General features: G+C 34.3%; 1 protein-coding gene across 1 annotated transcript in view; it reads right to left on the bottom strand.

Moving 5' to 3' along the window:
* LRP1B (LDL receptor related protein 1B) overlaps positions 1-17,108 on the bottom strand; it is a gene marked incomplete at its 5' end in the record, with an annotated part of 1,013,530 nt that overhangs the window by 266,135 nt on the left and 730,287 nt on the right. Inside the window, 6 exons of the mRNA XM_007453725.1 lie at positions 565-687; positions 3,836-3,964; positions 8,889-9,008; positions 11,003-11,125; positions 13,614-13,763; positions 14,007-14,120. Coding sequence (XP_007453787.1) covers positions 565-687; positions 3,836-3,964; positions 8,889-9,008; positions 11,003-11,125; positions 13,614-13,763; positions 14,007-14,120 — 759 coding nt within the window. The remainder of the gene's footprint in view (positions 1-564; positions 688-3,835; positions 3,965-8,888; positions 9,009-11,002; positions 11,126-13,613; positions 13,764-14,006; positions 14,121-17,108) is intronic.

The following is a 17,108-nucleotide window of genomic DNA, read 5'->3' as shown; positions in this document are numbered from 1 at the left end:
ACTAATTTTTAATCACAAAAGTTATATATGTGTTCATATATATATTATATAGATATGATGGTTAGATAAATATATATGTGACAAGATAAATTTCATAATAATAACATTAAATTTTAACAAGTAAATACATGTATAAAAAGATAAAGCAAAGGAAAAAATGTTAAGTATCTAGATTCTCTGATAGCTGTGAACTGTATTCTTTTTTCTTCACTCAAATATTGATTTGGCTGTAAGATTGAACTAACCAGCTATATATTGTCTTTAAAATAAAAGGTATTTCAAAGTACTTAAAACCAAACACATTTTAATCAACATTTTCCAGTGTGGTTCTTGATAAGAATACACTACAACAAGTAGGCATAATTTTCAAATAGGTATGTAATTATGGTAGAGTTTAAAGAGGTTATATGTGGTGTGTCTATATTACTGAAGTTACATGTTCTTAGTGAGATTAAGAAATGTATTTCTTTGTTTTTGGTATTTATTTATATATTCCTGGAGTCATTTTAGAAGACTGTTACTCAGACTGAGAATCTTCTCCATGAAAAGTTTATATATACTTACCACACTGCAGTGACTCATCAGAGCCATCTCCACAGTCATCATCATGGTCACAAACAAATTGCTTGGGAATGCATACTTTATTATGGCACAGGAAAGCATTTTCATCACATGTGTTATTGGGAGCTAAGAAAGACATCACAAGAAATTAAGTTAGATGAGCACCTATTTTATCTTCCCCTACTTTATGAGTTTGGGAAATGTATGTTATTGTACTCAATACACTCAATAATTCAAGGTTATTTAAAAAAGGAAACTTAGCTAAACATTCAATATATCAGATAAATTAATAATATATATTAATATATGTATTTCATTAGAAGTAGTATTTGAATATATGAATATATATAATTCAAAGTTTTAGTGTTAATATGTTCAACAATTCTAGAGTGACCTTGAAATTTCAGGCCATTGAGCAATTTGTAAGTTTGCTGAAGGATGAATTTCAAAGGTTCATATGTGATAAAAAATCACTCAACTATAATAACGTGGCTGGGTTTTTTTCTCTCCTCATGCTTGTAGTAAAGCTAGTAAAGTGATAAAAACCTGCTTCTTTGTGAAAAATGGACCTGAAAAGACCACCAAGTGCTAATGCTCATGATGGAAGTGAAAAGAAAATCAAAAGGGCTAAGAAAGTTACTGTTTTCAAGAGGAAAATAAAACTTTGGGGTGACTTCAATGGGGTGTTGAAATAGGTTAAGTTAAGATCTATGGTGAGATGAGCCCAACCATAAGTACCACACTAAATTAGGAATATAGATCCATAAAATGGAACATCAATCCTTTTGGAATACTGATCCATGAAAGTATTCTCTAGCAAGAGTCTTAACCAGCAGGAAAAATGGTTGATTAAAATGTGCAGTAAAACTTCAGCTGACTTGTACAGAGGAAATAAGCTTTAATAGTATATGTATAGCATCATAGAAGTTTGATCATTTAAATATTTTAATCACTTTTCTTACATGGAAAGGGTAAATGCTATGATATGACTCAAGGTTTGGGATATTTCAAATGTTAAGAATCTGCTATATGATGGATGTTAACTAAGCTTGTTGTGGTAACCATTTTGTAATAAGATATAAGCATATCAAATCACTATGTTGCACACCTAAAACTAACACAATATTGTAGGTCAATTATATCTTAATTTTTTTTTTAACTGAAAGAAAAAAGAATCCTCTACATGTTATTATAGTCCACTGGAAAGGGGGAGGCTTTGCAAAAAGTTGCTCTTCAACTTATAATTTTATCCTAAGAAAGCTATTTACCTTCTTGATGCATCTGTTTATTTATCTGTTTAATGAGGATAATAAAATCTATCTGATAAATTTTCTGCAAGAACTAGATAAGGTACATGAAGCAGATTGGCTCATTTTAGGTACTCAGTACATTCTCAGTTGCTGTTTCAATTCCTATCTATACAACAATTATCTTTGGAAGATCCCCAAAAGCACTTCACTGAGATACTGTGGAAATTCAATAATGTAAATAAAAGCACCTACCAAAATAACTGATGTATAATGGGCACCTGAAAAAATTTATTCCAATCTCTCCCTTTCATGTCTTAATAGGCACTTTGCTCTACCTAGAACACTTCTCTTTCTTCTCTTTTTCCTTCACAACTGAGATATCATTATTACTTTTCTTTGAAATCCTTCCATTGAGACTTCTAAGGTTTTTTACACAATATTTATTTGTGATGACCTAGTATCTTTTCTATGTATCATTCTGACACTTAGGTTATTATAATTATTCTTTTACATGCTTATCAGCTCCCGATCCCCAAACTGCCCCACGCTACATGAAAAAAGGAAATCTCTGCTTTCAAAACTCAGTAATGACTAAAAAGAGACATGAGCAGGTGAAACAAAAAGAATTACTTAAATTTAATCAAGTGTAACTAATTTTCAACAAATTTATTTTCAAAAATGATACAGAAGCCACATAGGAGCAGCATTCAAAACTGCCCATTACAATCAGAGTAAAATTCAGTTACTAATCACTACGCTAACTTTTAACTGTGTGACAGCTTATATAACTCAAGTGAATTATGCCAATTCTAATGCATGAATTATTCTTTAAGATACTAAGCAACAGAGGCTTATTTGGAATTAATGCTTTCAGATCACTTCAGTACAATTTGTTGTATTTTAACATAATTTACTTAATAGCACCCATGTGGTCCAAAAGTGTTAATATGTGTCCTGGAGCATTAACTTGCTACAATAGCAACAGTATACAGGGACCATCTGGATCCCTGAATTGATGCATAATCCTTTATTATGTAGCCCTCAGTGGCCCCATTGACCTTTACAGGCACACATATCAGTTTCAAGATCAAACTGATTTATTCTACAATAGCATGAGCTCTGTGCACACAAGCCTGCCTCAAAGTCTTCTTTTTCCTTCTCTGCTTTAAATATCCCCCATATACACACACCCACATACACACACTATTATATTATGGCTTCAATTACAGTTTTAAAGATCTGAAGACAGGTCATCAGAGAGATGACTTGTAGACTTCACTTTAATAAGCAGAGTTCACAGCACTGTTCCTAATAAATTGCTCAACAGATCCCCTATGTGACCTTGGGATCAGCATTCAAATACTCAGTCCCTTCATTCTCCTGATCATGCAAAGGAATTTATCTAAATTTTTACTATTGAGTAATCCCCTGAAAATTTCCTGAAGTGACCTAGTGTTAGGAACTTAGTAAACTGTCTGGCCTCCAAAGGTGTTCCTCTGATTCCCCAGCTTCATTCAGCTATATACATACTATTTTTACCTGACCTAAGGGCTAATATCCTATCCATAGGACTAATAGGTGTTTACTGACCTTCTTATCAGTAGTTATTTAGGATCACAGCAGCCATTTACAGAGTATCTGTAATAGACAATCTAAAAGCCTTCAAGGGGAGTGTGGGGTGGGAGGGTGGAGGAAGATGCTAAAGAGGAAGTAACAAGCCCACCACACACACATACACAGCGTAGTTAAATTATCTCAGGAATGAAGTGAAAAATCTTCATGCATCAAAACCAGTTTTAAAATGGGTAATCCCTCTGTTCATGTTGGAAACACTCTGAACAGTGGTTAGAGGGGTTGCTGAACTACTATGATGATGACATCCCACCTGATTAATTCTGATACTACGTATGAGTCCAGGGATTGGGAAAGTGAGAGAAAAGGTGATATGGTGAGTACTACAAAAGCAACTGTCTTAGGATGCTGCAGCAGCTTTCTTTCATAGACAGCCCCATGAGTGTTCATACCACAGCCTGCTGTGGAGAGCTCATCGCTTCCATTTGGACAGTCCCTTTCACCATCACACAGCCAGTGTCGGGGCACACAGGCATGGGAGCCCTGGCAGCTGAACATGTCAGGCGCACAGGTGATGGCACCTGAAACCCACCAAAAAAAATGCCATTAAGATCACACACAGCAGGTCCGCTGAGAAAGATCTATAATTTCATTTCCTACAGACAAGAAGGGAAGCAGAAGAATGCCACTGACAAGGAAAAAACTGTAGTTATTTGGAATCATCACATATTATCCATCCCCTATGGACAGTTTCCTCTCAGAATGCATTCCTTCTCAGTAGCAAGTATTATATTTCTTAAAGCTACATGGCAGAAAATAATGAGTATGTTCTCCTTGTAAAATGTAGCAAAACATAGAAATCTCACTGTGAATAAACTGAGATAAAATTTCAAAAGGACTGAACCTATAAGGATAATAACAGCATTTTTATTTCTTAATATATGTTAAGCATTTAACACATTAACTAATTTAGTCCTCACAATCGCCCCAAATGGTAGAACTATTATTAGTCTCATTTCACAGAAAAGGAAACTGAGGCTCTGAGATGTTGGAAAGTTGGCAGGAAGTCACAAATTGCAGAGGGAGCCACATGTTGAACTGGGAGTCCAAAACCTTTTTGATTCCTAAGTATCTTCTCTTAACCAGTATTATCATTACTGTTCCTCCTCACCTTGTGTTGTTGAAAAGTATAAATGTATGCATGTTCCCTTTGTTTTTACACACTTAATAAACAGAATCTACCTTTTCTTTGCTCTATCAATTCAATGTTCCTTCAGTTGCATGATGTTTTCAAATGTATACAGGAAAAAAAAAAGAAATGCTTGTTGACTGTAAATTCAAAGGGTCATGGGTGGTTTCTCTTTGTTTTTCTTTATATGGGCATAGGGTAATCGAGTAAAATTAGAAAATGATTCATTCTCCTGGTATTTCCCAAGCCCCAAGTACAGTTATACATATTGAATGGTTTATTTGTTATGTATATGAAATATTTGTTGGGTAAATCAGTAACATGCCCCCCAAATTTAACTTCCCTTTAATTTTACTTTCTTGTGACCAAATGCTACCCATAGAATAGATGTTAAAAAACAAGTTGTAAGGGCCTCCCTGGTGGCGCAGTGGTTGAGAGTCCGCCTGCCGATGCAGGGGATGCGGGTTCGTGCCCCGGTCCGGGAAGATCCCGCGTGCCGCGGAGCGGCTGGGCCCGTGAGCCATGGCCGCTGAGCCGGCGCGTCCTTGCCTGTTCTGGACATTTCATATAAATGAAATCATACAATATGTGGCCTTTTGTGTAAAATAAAAAAAAAAAAAAAAAAAAAAACAAGTTGTAAGAATTATTAAAAAAATGTTAGTATCTCCAAGAAAATATGACTGCCTAGATTGATGGATAGTTGTTTCCAAACCTTTAAAGCTACTTTAATTGGATTACCAATTATCATCTTACTTTTCAGCCACAGAGTTTTTATGAGAAGGACATGTTTTTTAATGCAATGTTATCAATATGGGAGTACAGCAGGGTGACAAAGTGGAAACTCCTGGTGATCTTTTTCAACATAAACATGTCTCTTCCTACATATACTTTAATTGGGAGGACAGGATGGCAAGTGAATATTGAAAAGTCCCCCAGGTAATTCAGATTTGCTTATTTGTTGAGGATCAGTGATAATAGAATGAGTTTAATATGATATCTATTACTGGAGGAAATTATAAAGAAAATCTATTAAACAAATGTTGCTTTAATTTAAAAATGAATTTACTTGCTACCTATTGTCTTTAGTACTTTCTATAATAAAATTCTCTTCCTACAAGTTATTTTTACATTATTCCTCCTTATCTATTTTTCTAAGCTTGTCATAAGAACATAGAGTGTCACTTTCACTCTTAGACTCTGTTAGTGCTTTAATTTCCATAATATTTTTATTATTTAGCTGGAGATGCAAAAAATTGCATTCTTTCTGCTACAGAAGTTTCGATACATTTAGCACCCGTTGTCTACTTTCTTATTATCACTCCAGTTTATTCCCAAGGGAGGCATAATACCTATAGCATTGATTTTACTGTTGAGAAATTTAACTTTGTATGACCTTGCAGAAGACTAGTGTCTGAGTTTCACTCTAAAATGAGGGTTATGACTAGATAACTACTAAGATACCTAAAACTATAAAATGGCATAAAGCTCTTTGCAGCTAATTTTCTGGCTCCCTTTAAAGTGGTTCAACAGATTCTGTGTTAAGAGCATGCCAAAACATCATCGTCAATTTAAAAGAAAATGAGCCAAGGAAAAAACTCATGGCTTCCTTCCATAATTACCACTGTCATCTGGAGACACATTGCCTTTCTCAGGGACATGAATCCCAAGGGAGAAGGAAGACAAGCTGAAGGAATTCTACCAGATCCATCTTGGGTACCTACTTAGATATAATATTTGATTGATGAGAGTTACAATCCAATTTAGTAAGTATTTCAGAAACCTGAATTCTGTTCCTAGTTCTGTCATCACTGATTCACTGAGTGACTTCAGGCAAATTTATTAACCTCTGTGAGTTTTTCTTTCTTCATCTATCACATGACACAGGTGAACTAGACTATGATTTTTATAAGTGAATCCTCAAATCCCAAGTCAGAACCACTATGTGCTTATGAAGAAAGAATATGTCTACATCAGAATATTTGGAGATGGGGATTAAGAATCTACATTTTTAACAAACTTCTGAATAGGATTTTTTGGTTTTCAAAGGTTGAAAACCACTGAGATAAATTATTTATAAAGTTGCTTTCCAATCCTAAAATATTAAGTCCAATTCATTGACTGATGCTTGGTCTAAAGCAGTAATTTTTATGTAACAACAGCTTGGTAGCATATAAATTGAAGCCTGTGATTATATTAAACAGACTGGGTGTTTTGATGACAGGTAAATATGTTCATTATCATTAAATCCTTTAAAAAACTTATCAGGGACTTCCCTGGTGGTGCAGTGGTTGAGAGTCCGCCTGCCGATGCAGGGGACACGGGTTCGTGCCCCAGTCCGGGAAGATCCCGCGTGCTGCGGAGCGGCTGGGCCTATGAGCCATGGCTGCTGAGCCTGCGCATCCAGAGCCTGTGCTCCGCAACGGGACAGGCCACAACAGTGAGAGGCCCGCGTACCGCAAAAGAAAAAACCTTATCAGGACACTGATAGACATTGACATGACAATACCACTCTGAAAAATAAGGGAGGGAGCAGGAGAAACAACAAAAGAGAATGGGAATAAATTCATTTATATAGTACACATTGGCCATGTCAGCTGATCATGATAATTACATAAGGTAGATGTCTTGTAACAATTTAATAGGTAAGGAATTGGAGGAATAAGGGATAAAATGGACCAGCCCATGATCACACAGCTGGAAAATACAGACACGGGAGAATTCAACTCTGTATGACTTCAGAGTCTTTACCACTTCTATTATACTGTGTCCACTTAAGAAGGATAGAGGTATCAGGGGAGCCATTTAGTGTAGAATTAAACAAAGGGTCAAAAGCAAGATAATTTTAGAGACCGGAAATATGTTCAACCTGCTGTAAACTGGTAGTCCTTTTGTTAAAATTAAACAGGGAACTCTACTCAATACTCTGTAATGGCCTATAAGGGAAAAGAATCTAAAAAAAAAAAAGAGTGGGTATATGTATATGTATAATTGATTCACTTTGCTGTACACCTGAAACTAACACAACATTGTAAATCAACTACACTCCAATAAAAATTTTTTTAAAAAGAAGTATTTAATAGCAAAGAGAAACAAAGTAATTAAAAGAGACTGGCCAGTCATCTAATTAATTAATGATTTTTTTTTTCCTTTCAGAGGTTTTCGATAGTAATCTTTCTACATTTATCTTTATCTGTTGTATAACTAAATTGTTTCAGGTGTGTAAATAAAAAGTAGATTTTAGGTGGCTTAATACAGGAAAATAAATTGCCTACTTTCTGAGGATATCTCCAATTTTATGATACATACAGAGAACTTCATTTTAGTGTTAACATTATAAATCTTATAGTCCTTTTTCCATGATAGTGACCTAAATAGCAGGCCACAACTCCTGAAAATTTAAAAAATGTGTTAAGTACACTTAACTCCATAAATGAGCCTTATTCTATGACTCAGGTCCTTTTCTCTCTTAAATGAGAATGATAACAGTTATAAAATAGGGTTGATATAATGAACAAAGAATATATAGCTATAGGTACAAACATACATATGGAAACCGATCAGAAAGATAAATAGACAGACACGTAAATAATTTAGTAGAATGCCTGGCCAACCATAACAAATGTATGGAGATTAGGTTGCTTCCTTCTTCTACCTCTTAAAAAATTCATTTAATAATTAAATTTAAATTATTTGTTAAATGTCTGTGATTAATTAAAAGCAATCACGTTGGTTTTTAGCCAATGTAGTTGACGTATAGTAAACATAGACATTTGACACTCTACCTCTAATCGTATAAAGCTGAATGTTTAAGTACATTTTAAAATCATATACATTAGCCTGCTTCCTTAATTTCCATTTAAACCAATTCAATAAGCGTAATTACTATAATACACAAACACACACCATGTGTGGCTTATGGCAGTATAAACCTGCATAGTAAATTTGGATGGTGACTTAGCAATACTTATCAAGAGCAATGAGAAAATTTTCAATCATTTGATCCAAGTAATCCCAATCATTGAGATCCATTCTAAAGAAGTCACTGAAGACTAGAAATACAATTTGCAAATACATTCATTGTGTCAATATTCAGCAAAAAATCCTAAAACTCTAATAGTAAATGTATATATGAAAAACTGTAGACTGATAAGTTGTCATAAAAATAATAAAAACAGTTACATCGAAATGTATATACATATAAGCTTAATGATAAGCTTAACAAAGTAGATGACAAAGTTTTCTGTATACTCTAAAACAATAGAGCATATGTATCATACTCCTAAAAACTGAAAGAGAACACAAAAGAAACAACTCACCACAAATGCTATCACTTTCATCTAATCCATCTCCACAATCAGCCTCTCCATCACAAATCCAGTGTTTAGATATACATTTTTGTGCAGAACATGCAAATTGGTTCCAAGAACAAGAGGAACCTAAAAAAAAAACAAAAAACAAGCAAAAAAACCCATAAGAATGTTTGTTTTAGGTGCAAAAGAAAAAATAAATCCTTTGAGACATTCTTAGGAAAGATCCAACACAAGAAAGTTCTTTAGACTTTGCTAAAACCAGCCATCCCAAATAAAACAAGCCAGAGTCCTCTTCTCTATGACAGTGCTATAAAATTTTGACCACGGCTTGCATTTCCCTCTGAGTTATGCAGGTTATACAACATTGTTCCTTCAACATAATCTCACAGGGTTTGACTTTGAGCTAGTCAATATGCTGGTCACTCTCCCTAAGTACATTACTGTCTTTTTCTAACATGTAGGGTACAGATAATAAAATAAATATTCCAAGTGTGGTCTAGTCATTTTTTCCTAATTTTTTTTTTTGCGGTACGCAGGCCTCTCACTGTTGTGGCCTCTCCCACTGCGGAGCACAGGCTCCGGACGCGCAGGCTCAGCGGCCATGGCTCACGAGCCCAGCCGCTCCACGGCACGTGGGATTTTCCCGGACCGGGGCACGAACCTGTGTCCCCTGCATCGGCAGGCAGACTCTCAACCACTGCGCCACCAGGGAAGCCCTTTTCCTAATTTTTAATCTATTTTTGAACAGTTGGAGAAAAAAATTACATCCTAGGCAAGGTCATAAATATGGTGAACTCACCATCATATACATTTGTTTTTAAAGGTGACGTGACTCAGGGGGTTTTAGCTTGATGACAAGCCATCAGTTTTGTACCTATACATACTTAACACTTTGATGTTTTCCTTTCTCTCCCTTGGGAACACTTAAATCTGACTAATAACATCCATATTCATTGGCATGGTGGCTGGTATTTTATCACCAAGTTACGCATTTATAATGGTGTATTCCATTTATTTCCAAAGTTTGTGATTGCTCTCCACCACCCTTAGTCCATTTATCACCAGGAAACACCCAAGAATAAAATCCTACCAAATTAATATATCCAAAATGTAAATGACTATAAATATAAAAATTTGATTTTTATCGTATAAACTATTTAAAAATTTTGCATTTTTATTTCAAATATTTACTAACATGACCTGTGAAAAGAGAGACATTTAGAAAAACTGAAGCCCAGAAAAAATAAAATTAAAGAAGATACAACCATATAACGGCTTCTGTTCCAGGAAGTATGACTCTACATAAACTATTTGTAAAGTTCTCTGTTAATCTTGTTCAGAATCTGGCTGTAATGTAAAGATATATGGCATCTTAATCAAACAAAATGCACCTTCATATTTCATGATGACATTTACTTTTATGGGACTTTGGCATTTCTTAGACAATCCATTTTTAATCTTTTTTCCTACTCTGTCTATTCATCACAGTGTTTGCTATTTCTGTTAAATGAAAAGAGTGAATATATGCTTTTTTAGGAATTTTTTTGGCCTTAAAATCATAAAATCCATAAATTTTATAAAAATAAAAATTTTAAATGCTTTCTTACCTTGCCAAGTGAAATGAAATGTACACACACAGAAATTAGGATGTGGATAGTGATAGATGACAGTTTGAAGAAATGCAAGTTTAACTATACTATTTAAATCTATATATGTAATTAATAGAAACATTTAGGGTAATAATAGTCAATAAGAGGTAGGGAGACTATAATGAGTTGTGTGAGCTAAATCCTTATTTTTCACAGCAGAAGGTAAATACATCAGCATCTAAACTTAATAAGTCAGGAAATGAAGGTATCAATATATCATTTAGATTAATGGAGGTAACCATTAACCAAAATAGAAAAGGTTAAAAGAAAAGGCTGTATGGGAGATTGTTATTCTCCATTATAAGTTCTTCTGTTCTATTTTAATTTTTACCATTTTGCGATATTTAATTAAAATAAAAATTGATGTTAAAATCAATTAGCAATATTTTGTGTAAAATCTCTATGTAGGAGAACATCAGTATATAAATAATAATATAGTTTATAAAAGTAAAGCAAGATATAATGTCTCACCACAGTGGAATTCATCAAGTCCATCCTCACAATCTTTCTGACCATCACATACCCAGGTATTCAAAATGCATCTTCCACTAGGACAACCAAAATAATTTTCTTCACATCTGTGTTTGTTTTGAACTGTGATAAAATATAGAATTTAATGTCAAATAAATTAAATTAATCTTAGACTTATGCAATATAGGTAGATATCAAAACAGTAATACTCCTTGAACTAGAAGAGGTAAATAACAAGAAAACTTAAATACAGAGCTGAGCTGAGGACATTAAAGAATGTCCAGGCCATGAAAACCAAGGAAAAGCTAAAAAACTGGCATAGACCCAAGGAAATCAGGGAGATATGAAAACCATATCCAATCTAGGATTGGATCCTGGATCAGAAAGAGGATATTAATGGAAAAACTTGTTAAATCCAAATAATGTGGAGTTAACAAAAATAAAATAAAACATTTTATAGATGACTATAACATGAGTAAGCCAAAGGCTAAAGAATCATTTTAGGTGGAAAATATTCTAAATTTCATACTTATGAAAAATAAATTACATTATAAAATCATTAGTAGATTTTTGCTGAGAAAGCGTAAACTTGGTGTCCCATACTTAGTGGGTACATATACTTTGACAAGATTTATTTATGTATTCTCTATTTTAAGGAAGGAAGAAAAACAAGTTGCAGTAGAATCTCTAAAACTGTCATACAAAAATATCAAAATCATAACAAAAATATCATGAGAATAAAAAGTATATGTATATAAAATCATTTTGTAAATTATATATTTTTCAGATTGTGGAGTATTGTTATTATTATAACCTCCAAGAGCACATAGAAAATACTAGATTTTTCTCTTTATTGTATGTCATTCATCCCCTTGCACCTTCAGGTTTACATAGATTTAGTGACTGGCTCACAGCCAATCAGGAAATAAATCTTACAGTACACATGGCATCACACTATATTGATACATTATGACTATTTTAAGGTAACAAAAATTACCTCCATTCTATTTTTTTAGTGCCAACTTTGTAGATCTAATTAAAGATGAAAATTACTTTTTGAAGGGATTCATCATTAACACAAAAAGTCTTGATTGTGCTGGATGTCTTACTTTTTCTTAGGATATTGCCTAGATATAACCTAAGATATTTAGACTGACCTTTTACTGGCTTCCTGTTTGTCTGCCCACCTGTTTCATAAGTGTATATTAATGCCCCTTTCCTACTTCCCCAATATAATCACTATTCTCTATTAATGTTGAAAGTTAGCTTTCAAAATCATTTATTAATCCTAGAAATATATAAAGACTACAAATAAAGTTAAATATATATATATTTATAAGCTTAATAGATACCTAGTTATACTACCTTCAAAATAATTTAAAAAATTAACTATAGCCATAATGAGATAAAGAATTGTTGCAGAAGAAACATTGGAACAAGAATCTAAACACCCAGTTTCCATGAGTCTAAAGCAATTTTCTATATTTAATGTTTTATATAATGAAGGATAAAGTTAAAAAAAAAAAGAGGTAGATTTGCAGTGAGCCAGTGCCTCCAGAGAAGTTATCCAGTTCCTCCTAGGATACAGCGAGTCTTTTCAAACCCAAAAGGAACATCACAGAGTGTCACACACTGATGAGCAGTGGGGAAAAGAAAAAAAAAGGAATCTGCTATTTCCCAGTTAACTGATTGATTATGCACCATTAAGAATATCAATTCTTTAGAGTAGATCATACGTGTGTGTGTGTGTGCATGTGTGTGTGTATTGTATACACTTGTGTGTGGAACACCTACAAATATAATTTCTTAAAATGTTTCAAAAACTTATTACACATCTACTAAGCATGGAAAAAAGTGATTGTAGCAGCAGGGTCAGGAGAAGGAAACAGCAGTATGAGAACACATGTAATAGTACACTACAAGCATATCTACTTTCAGTTATAGTAGTTTAACATCCTTCTTTCTGGTATTATTATATATTTCTAAAATTTGTTTCCTTAAATAATTAGAAACAAATAGGTTCATGACCTTCTCATGGAAGGCATTCTCCTAAGAATGCAGATGACACTTTTCAGTGCTTGTGTAGGTAAAGATGGCTAATATATATAAATATACCAGTCTGACACTGATCCAGTAATGATAACTATTATGTTACCCATACTAGTATGCCAAAAGATTGTGTAAACTGCATCAAATAGCCTAACTTGACAATACAAGCTGTATAATAACAGGAGTAAAGCCAGTGGTGAGAAACAGAGTCTCCCTCCCTTTAGTCTATAGATAGTTTTCTCTCAGTATATACTACTTCTGTGAAAACTTTATAGATTACACATTTTAAGACGTAATCACCAAATTTAAAAGGATTAATGAGGAACTGAACATGAAAAAAGAAATTGATCCTAACATAGAACAGATTTCTCAAGTATCATTCCATAAGTCATTAAAAAATATAAAGTGGCATGTCTAGCACAGGGTGATTATTTTTAAATTAGTCTACAATATTTGTTTTAATCTGAGCCATTGAGTATCAAGAATGAAAATTAATAAGTTTATGCTATACAACAAGCCCCTAAATCTTCAAGGCAAAGACTGTTTTGTCTTCTAGAATTACCTGGACATTTTAATTCATCTGAATAGTCTCCACAGTCGTTAGACCCATCGCATATCCAGGTTGGCAGAACACACAGTGAGGTAGAATTGCATCTTATGAATCCTGTGGTTTTCACTCCAAGTTTATAGAAATATGTACAGTCCGTATTATCTACAAGGAGGTCAACAGAAAAACGAAAAACACCTCATCTGCAAAGATTATGAGCCTTCTATGTAGGTCATAGAAACAAGAAAAGTTAACCTCATTTGAAGAAGTAAATATGCAATTATCCTACACAACAAGGGTTAATTACATATCAATTCTGGACAAGGTTCAGTGAAGAGTTAGACACTGTTCAATGTAATGCCAAAGGTGCACAGGCATGAACAAACAAAATGTAATGGAATATCTTACTGCAGTTCTTTTCATCTGAAGCATCTGCACAATCTAGGTTCTGGTTGCATCGTGCTGATCTTGGAATGCACGTCCCATCTGCACAGCGGAACTCAACAGTGGCACAGGTTGAAACTAGAAAAACAGGTAAATAAACAAATGGATAGACGAGATAGAAAATGACTCCTTGCTTAACATTTTGGGTACTTTAATTCTTACAATTTTGTTTGGTTTTGCCTTTTTAACTCTGGGCAGTCAAACTTGACCCATAACCCCCAACAACAAGGTTGGGTTAGATGCCTCATACCTCTTCCCCTGTCACGCTGTTCTTCCCTACATTGTAGTACTTATAATACTGCATTGCAATGGCCTGTTTATGTATCTCTCCCCCCATTAAATTGTAAGCAGGGACCGTGCCTTGTTTTCCCTATCATACCATATCAGCGCTAAACCAACAACAACAAAAAAATTAAATGCTGCTGAAACTTCTCTCTCCTTCCAACTTCAAAATACAAGGTATGACACTAAGCAAATGCCTGATTGAGTGCGTACAGAGAAATCCCGATCTGTTTGCTAAGAAGTGAAACATTCACTACTATGATAAAATGACACACAAACAGAGTCAGAGATTGAGAGGGAGAAACCAGAGTATTTGCTTTATTTACTCAAAGAGGGAATAGTTCAGCACTGCTAGAAAGTCATCATGCTAAGTTATCCCCTTTCACATGGCCATATTACTAATATTTGGTATAGGAAATATGGATTCCTCATGCCAAGAAACATACAAATGTGGTATGACTTGTTTCTGTTGTTGGAAAGGATTTCCAAATCCCTGCTATGCTTAGATGAAAATCAGTTTTGATATGCTACCATCATTATATATTCTTTGTACAGAATAGCTTATTCTTCATCATATATTCCTTTTTACTTTGCTTACACATTCATTACCATATAATGGTTTTCAGCAATATGTTGTGAACAGGTGCATGGCTTGTTTTGTGTTAGATTAACTTAGGTGAGATTTTTATTCCAAATTCAAATTTCCACAGGTTGATTATGTTAATGTACAACCTGAAGGGCTCTATGATTATGCCACTTTTACTAGGGTTGATATTTTAAAGAGCCTATTTAATTATAAATATAAATTATATCAATTGTAAATGGTTAAAATGCTATCTTAAAATATGCAAATTTTATTCAAGGGTGTGTATGTCATTTGTATTTCATAATGCACTGCTCTTATTATATTTAATTGTATCTTGCAATTGTATCCTTATTTGTATTTAAATGATGATTAGAATTAATGTTTTATTTACAATTTGCAATTATAATTGCTTCACTGTTTTCTTCATTAAAAATAACATCATTTGAAACAGATAATGCCACTATAAGTAGAGATAAATACACTGTTCCAAACAGGAAAAAAGTAGGTATTTTTCTTTTATGCCTAAATAAAGCAAAATCTCTTCCATATTCTTTTCTATTACATTTCACATTCAATATTTTTCAATGGAAACAATAAATGGAATATATAACACAGAAAATAATCATGACAAGCATATACATTTTGTTTCTGACTTTGCTGTCTATCAGCAGTCTCCTATTAAGAGGTTGTGTTCCAAAAGATTCCTCATAATCCCGTTATTTAGAAGACAGAATTCATTTCTCTGTGAAACAATATTCTAGATAGTGGTAATATTCCTAAACAAGTCTACAAAGATTTATCTCTAAGCTACTTGACGTGCATTATCTAATACTTGCAGTTAGAGTTTGGGATACCAGAAATCCTAATTCTGAAGCAAAGGGGGCAACCACAACCCATTCCACCATCTCCATCTCCCTCCAAACTTCCATAGAGAATCTTCTGTGTACATGGCAGGGAGTACATCTGGGTGGGTACTGGTGGCAGATAAAGCGAAGAGGCAAATTATGACTCCATGAACATGGAGATGGCATGTCAGACTGTTAAGAGGACTGGAGATTCAGGGATTTCACAGTAATGGAGTTTCAAAAATGGTGCTGGGGGCTCAGGTGGAAGTAAGTGTAAAGAATGGCTTATAAGAAGAGTGGAAATGTGGAGCATAGAATTCTTGGATGGAATTCTAGGAATAACAAAGAAACAGAGGAACTCTAACCAGATGAAAAGAAACTATAACTTTAAAATTGAGAAGAGTGGTTAGGAAATAGTATTTAAGAGAAAGGCAAGGGAAAAAATGAGGTAAGGGGTCAGGAGAACAAAAATAAAGCTACTGAATCTTGGTGAGGAGGGCAAGGGCAGCCTATTAGAGTGGGTGAGATGTGCAAATAGGAACTGATGGTCCCTTTACTTCTAATCCTATCTCTATAGATTCCATGACTTGATACAGAGTTTGGGAACCACTAGAGGGTTAAATAGGGTGATAAGTGGCAATGGAATTGGACATGTCAAGTGGTTGCACAATTCCATAAGCAGCAGGAGCAAGGTGGTTGTGGGGATTAACATCTCCAGCATTTGTAGACAAGGAAAGAGAGTCCTGGAACAGGAGAAATCCATGGGAACAGTGACAATGTCACTTCATAAGTAAGCAAATGCTTCTTCTGCCAAAACCGCTACCTCTCTAGTCCCTCAACCATGTTCCTTTCTCATGTTGTTTTGGTCAGTCAAGTATTGAAATGTGTTTCACCCTTAGGGTGGGTCTTGAGGGAGAAAGGTGATGGGATCTCTAATTTGTCAAGTGAATATGAAATCCTTCTGACAACTTTTCTTCAGGCTAAAAGTCCTAGAAAAAAGAGAGCAGAAAATAATGTAGTCCAAATAAAGGTAACCTGAGTGGGAAATACTAGACTCTTCCCTCCAGATAGTACAAAGGAAAAAGTACACCTACAAAATGTGAGTGGAAATATACCACAGCCACACCAGGAATAGCAACGAGATACAACAAAGGAAGATCTGACAGGGATGGTAGCTCAAAAGTAGCAGCAAGAGAGAAAGTAAAACCATTCTTTCCCTCATATACTTTCCTAATTTTCCTATTTAATCCACCTTATTTGCTCCATATCAGTTAAAATATTTAATCAGGTAGGAAAGATATAAAATCGATTAGTCTTTCCCTGCCTCTTAGGATGTTCCTTGTAAATACCCTA

The sequence above is a fragment of the Lipotes vexillifer genome, unplaced genomic scaffold (assembly GCF_000442215.2).
Source record: "Lipotes vexillifer unplaced genomic scaffold, Lipotes_vexillifer_v1.1 scaffold606, whole genome shotgun sequence".
Lineage (NCBI taxonomy): Eukaryota > Metazoa > Chordata > Mammalia > Artiodactyla > Lipotidae > Lipotes > Lipotes vexillifer.
This window is presented reverse-complemented; position numbering and strand designations above follow the sequence as displayed.